General features: G+C 38.1%; 1 protein-coding gene and 1 pseudogene across 1 annotated transcript in view; one reads left to right on the plus strand and one right to left on the minus strand.

The window, feature by feature from the left end:
* The window catches only part of LOC101560675 (cytochrome P450 20A1), a 64177-nt gene that overhangs the window by 28645 nt on the left and 29392 nt on the right, over positions 1-6140 (minus strand). Inside the window, exon 5 of the mRNA XM_023710160.1 lies at positions 1280-1447. Coding sequence (XP_023565928.1) covers positions 1280-1447 — 168 coding nt within the window. The remainder of the gene's footprint in view (positions 1-1279; positions 1448-6140) is intronic.
* On the plus strand, positions 2590-2666 carry LOC111815479 (annotated as a pseudogene).

Genomic DNA, 6140 nt, shown 5'->3' on the forward strand with positions numbered 1-6140 from the left:
TCTTGCCCTTTGTGTTAGTCATTTTGGCAAATTACTGGAAGACGGCGGTTCCCCATATGTTCACTTTATACTCACATGGTTCAGGGAGGGATGGAAGGGAACAAACAAGGATATGTGGACAGATGGACTGACATATAAACAAATGAGTGACAAAATAAGGTAAGCAAAATATAAACAAATACTTAAGTTGGGCAAATGATATTTGGGGGTTCTTTACTCAGGTTGTAACTTTTCCATTGAGTTTGAAATGATTTATATTTCAAAGTTATATGGAAAGAAAGAAAAGGAAAAAAGAAGGCAAATGTAACATAAGAAGAGTCATGACCAGGTATCAGCAGCAGAAATCCAGACTGGAGATGTAGCTCAGTGGTAGAGAGCTTGCCTGTCATGTATGAGGCCCTAAATTCGAGGCCCTAAATTCAAGCCCCAGTACCCCACCATAAAGAAAGGAGAAAAGCAAGAATAAACTCACCCTAGGCACTAACATGAAAAAAAGCAGGTATCAATAAATAGATCAAAAATTGATTTTTCATTAAAATGACAAAACAGGGCCCAGGGATTTAGCTCAATGGCACAGCACTACCTGGCAAGCATGAGATCCTGAATTTAACTCCCAGTACCAAATGAATGAATGAATGAATGAATGAATGAATGAATGAATGAATATGTTAGGAATTCCCTTGCCAGGCAAGTGCTTACTCTACTCAGCTATCTCCCCAGCCGAAAAAAGTAATTCTTAACTTTAAAAAATTACTATTGCTGGGCTGAGGAGACAGCCCAACAGTCTAAACACCTGCCTAAGTAAGTGTAAGGACCCAGGTTTGACCCCTGGTACCACATGCTATGCCAGTGCTAAGACTAGGTATGGTAGCACACACCTGTAATCCCAGCACTATGGGGGAGGGTCACTACGAGTCCAAGCTGTATAGCGAGGCACTAAATCAAATACATAAAAATTTTTTAAAAATAAAATCAAGTTTTAAAAATTACTATTGCTTGCCTTACTCTTTTTCTAAAAAACAAGAAAGCTTAAATCTTCAGTAGCAAAGCTACAATTTAACTATTCATTATGATGAAAAGATAATTGTTTTTCAGTACTGGTATTAAATCCAGAGCCTTTGCATCCTCAGCCCCTTTTTTATGTTTTTCATTTTGAGGTCGGCTCTCATAAAGCTGCCTAGCCTGGGCCTAAATGTGCAATCCTCCAGCCTCAGCTTTTCAAAGTGCTGGGATTACAGGCACGTCAAAATAACTATTTTATATTGAGCCTTCAACTTACTGTGCCATGATTCTTCTGGAACTGAACAATTTCCTGGTCATCTTCAAATGCACTACCCATTACTACCTGTGTAACAGACTTCATGGCAAAACCAAGCATATGCTGACTCAGGGGGACATGCTGGGTCTCCGGGTAGGTGAGCCAATTGTCTAATAATTCTTCTGAAAGCTGAAAGAGAATAGAATACCACAATTATTTATTTTTCCTTTCACTAAATCTTAAAAAAAAAAAAAAAATCAAGTAGATTCATTTCCTATTGTGTGCACTTCAGCTCTGTAACCAAGGTATTTCTGACTCTAGCTAAACCTGTAACTGTATCTTTGATGGTTTAACAAATTATATAAAATCATACAGAATTGTCATCACTCCTTGTTGAAGCCCAGGAAGTTTATTTTTATAATCCATGGATAAGTTATTGGAATCCTGTCAAGTTAATTCCAATCTACCACACCCAGCACAACCCACTGCAACAATAAAGACAATAAGGCATATATGTACTTAAGGGGAGCCAAGGGGGTCCTACTTTCAGCCATGATGACACTATCAAGAACAAAGGCCCTAAAAAAAAAAAAAAAGAACAAAGGCCCTGACCCAAGGCTGAACCTGGGTTTTACTTATCATAAAGGAGTGGCTTGAGGATAAGTGACTGGGACAATGGCGAGAAGTAGGTGAGAGCTGACAGCTTGACTAGGTAGGAGGCCTGAAATCAGCTCTACAATTTGCAGAGAAGGATATGCAGAAACAATAATCTGCATAACACAATTGAGATAGTACCTAAAGCTTCCAGCCCCAGAAGTCATAGCCTGTGTCTCAAGGTTCAGTCCTAGTTGACAGTGTGGAGCATTGGCTCTTGATCTTGTCTGTCTCAGCTCACACAAAGGGTTCTGGGGAACATTCCTGCCATCTTCAAAGGCTACCATATGCACCTCCACTAGACCAATATGCATTGCTTAAAGTCAATTGAGGGGGCTGCGGAGATTGCTCAGTGGAATAAGTGTTTGCCTGGCAAGTGCAAGGTTCTGAGTTCGATTCCTGGTACCACCAAAACAAAAAGTCAATTGAAGGAAAATGTCCTAGCCAGCTCTGTACATATCAATACATGAAAACAGGGTCAGGTTCAGCCAAAATGGAGACAACTGCTCCTTTTTCAAGGAGAGCCACCCAGGTGGTCCTCCACATTCCTCCTTCTTTGCTTTAATCACACTAAAAACAGAAAATAGAAATTTAAAAATGCAAATACAGAAAAACCTTAACAGAAATTAGAGACCAAAATACTAGTGTCTAATTAAAAATAGAAGTTCAATTAATATTGGGTGTGCTCAGAGCAGGTGGCTAAAGAATGGCTTCTCTGCTTATAACACACCCAACACATGTACTCCATACACTTTCACATGGCTTCTGGACAGTACCAATGGGACAAGGCTCTGTAGCATTTAGTGAGGGAGGTGGGCACTGTCCACTGATCCATGGTGATCCATGACAGTTCTAGAAGTAAAGACTCAATTTCTATTTTCAATAAATTAAAAATAATAAAAACAATTCTTCTTTCCAAAAATAAAAACATAAAATAAAAATAGAAATATATATATATTAAATCTTCAAAACCAGAGTAGAGGTTCAAATAAAATAGCAGAGCTTCACCAGACCACCGTATTGTGATATAAACAATAAATAAACATATTAATACAAAAAGTCCTAGACATGCTTCAGTAACATGAACCTCTCAGAATCTCTGTCATTCCTTCTTTCACCAAATATTATTAATTCCTTATGGATTGAAAACAGTATGTAGTAAAGAGATTATGAGCTTTGTAGTGAAAAAAAATCTTGATTTTCCTTCTGGGTCTGTCATGAGGATTTAGGCAACTTACTTAATCTAACCTCAGGTGTCTCAACAGTCAAGTTGGGAAGATACCTTCCACCCTGTGTGGCTGCTGTAATGGGGATAATTATACCTTGTCACATAATGTGGTAATAGCTCACATAGCTAACCCACGTAAACTCCCTACCATGTTAGGAACTCAAGCTCCTTTTTCACGTCAGTTCTATGAAACTTTCATCAGAGTAAAAAACAACTAAAGTTGTATTTCAAGAGAAATAGCACAAACATTCAACATAAAAAGACTGTGTTCTACAGGTTGATGGTGTTACCCATCTATTTAAATGAAAAATCTTTAAGTAAAGTTTATTCTGAAAAGAGAAAAGAAGCCCTAATGATCCCAAAGTATACAAGATAAATAAATAGTGCTGGGTATGGTGATGCATACTTGTAATTGCAGCTGTTCAGGAGGCTGAAACTGGAGGACCAAAAGCTTGAGTCCTGCATGTGTGACTTAGTGAGAGTCTATCTCAAAACATAAAAATAAAAAAGGCCAGTTGTGGTGGCACACACTGCATTACAACTGTAATCCTAGCACTCAGGAGGCTGAGGCGGGAGGAGCTCTCTAAGTTCCAGGTCAGCGTGGGCTTCAAAGTGAGTTCAAGGTCAGTCTGAACTTCAGAGTGAAACCCTGTCTCAAAAAGACAACAACCACCCAAAAAAAAAAAAAGGGTTGGGGATGTAGCGATGTAGCTAGTAGTGAATACTTGCTTAGCACACAGAAGGTCCTAATTTTAGTTCCCAGTACTGAAAAAAGAAAAATGAATGAATGACCTGAGCCAGTACTTCAAAAGAACTTTGAGATTTGGGTGAAGTTGAATAAAATAGAAAAATAGAAATACAGGACCTAACTTAAAAATAACTTTGAGACTATATACCTCAGTGATAGAGTGCTTAACATGCATCAGGCCTCAGTTCAATCTCCTGCGCAAGTCAAAAAAAAAAAAAAAAATTTACTTTTGTGTTATCAACAAAATAATCCCACATATAGTAATCCCCTTACATGCAATTTAGCTAGACTAAAATATTAAAAGGAAAATTACAGAAATAAAGCTCATAAGTTTTAAATTATACACTGTCCTAATGAAATGGCACTACCACATTCTGTCCTACACAGGAAATGTCCTGCAGGTACCACTGCATAGACTATACTTGCCTGCTAGGCATTCAGTACCATCTTGGGTATTAGAATAACCATTTCTTACTGCTGTGTCAAGCAACTCTTACTATTTCTCCTTATTAGTCTCAAAACCCAAGAGCAGTGGTGCAGACAACTCAGCTATGTCTGAAAGAAGCCACAAAGCGCTTCCTTTAGATGAAAACTTAACAAAAAAAGTCATATTCTAAGATTGCTAAGATCTACAATATAATGCAATATTTTGAGAGACAGACTATACCCATATTTTATTACAGTATATTATTACTGTTCCATTTTATTGTTAGCTTTGTTAATCTCTTACTGTTTAATTTATAAATCAACCTTTATGATAGGTTTGTATACATATGAAAAAATGTAATATCCATAGGGCATGGTACTATATGAAGTTTTAAGCATCCAGTGGGGTCTTAGCACATATTCCCCCTGAAGGGAGAACTCTCTTCCTAGGGAATTCACAAATGTGGAAGCCCCCACATGGACGTGAGCTCACAAAAAGGCCTGAGAGACTGAAGCTTTCTTATCTCATAGGCTTCAAGATCCAAACAAAGAGAAGTAAAAGCCAGGGTTGCAAAGAGACTAGATACATAAAAGGAGGCTGCCAACAGAAAGCTCATCTAGAAACACTACTAGAATATTTTTTTTTCCCTTTTCTTCTTGGCGTCAAGGTTTTTACATGAATCTTTCAAAACACTAACTACTGAACTATCAGAGTGAATGGACCTATGGCTGTACATGACACAGAGACTTAAAAAAATAGTTTGGAAAAGGTAATAAACAAGTAAATAATAGTGATTATAATACAACACAATCAATTTCTTTCTTTCTCCTTTTTTTTAATGTATTTAGTACAGGATCCACAGGGTCTCACTACACAGCTCGGACTCATAGTAATCCTCTTTTTTCAGCCTCCCAAGTGGTCACCACGGCCAGTCTCAATTGCTGTCTCAGCACTTCCTGGGGTCAGGGCCAGCACAGCACACCGGAGATTGAACCCCAGCCATTATGCTCTGCCTAAGCAGGCACTTTAGTCTGCTGCACTATCTGGCTGGCCCTAGCACAATCAATTTCAAGAAAGGTGGAGAATATGACATCCAGACTTGCCACATATGTAATATTTATTCATTTTTGAAACAGGGTCTCATTCTAAAGCTTAGGCTGGCGTTGAGCTCACTATATAGCCCAGGATGGCCTCTGTGGCCTTTGTCTAACAAGTGCCCAAATTACAGGCATGCGCTACCACGCCCCTAGCCAACATACATAATATTTAAAGTATCCAGCTTTTGTTGTTTTTTGAGTTTGGTTTTGTTTTTGCTAAAATGGGGATTGAAAACAGGGTTAATCTTTGAGTAACATTTCTAGACCTTTTTATTTTCTTATTTTGTGTCAAGATATTCCTAAAGTTGCCCAAACTGTCCTTAAATGGGGTATCCTCCTACCTCAGCCTCCCTGAGCTGCCACTGTACCCAGATGAAGTATTCAATTAAGACAAAATACTCAATAGTGCCACATGCCTATAATCCCAGCACTTTGGGAGGCTGAGGCAAAAGGATTGAAAATTTGAGTCCAACCTGGGAAATTTATCAACTGAATGAGGCAATTTCTCAAAAAAACCTAAAAAATAGGGATTAGGCCTAGGTCAATGAGAAGGCCCTGCATTCAATCCCATCCATCTGTCTGTCTGTCTCTCTCTCTCTCAGGTATGCAGAGAAAGAAGAATATAGCTAATTTACCAGAAAAAAAAAAAAAAAAAGAGAAAATACACATAAGAAAGTTCAAGTATTGGACTAACAAAAAAAAAATTTTTTTTTTTTTTTTTTTGTGGA

Source organism: Octodon degus, unplaced genomic scaffold (assembly GCF_000260255.1).
Source record: "Octodon degus isolate 3935 unplaced genomic scaffold, OctDeg1.0 scaffold00016, whole genome shotgun sequence".
NCBI lineage: Eukaryota > Metazoa > Chordata > Mammalia > Rodentia > Octodontidae > Octodon > Octodon degus.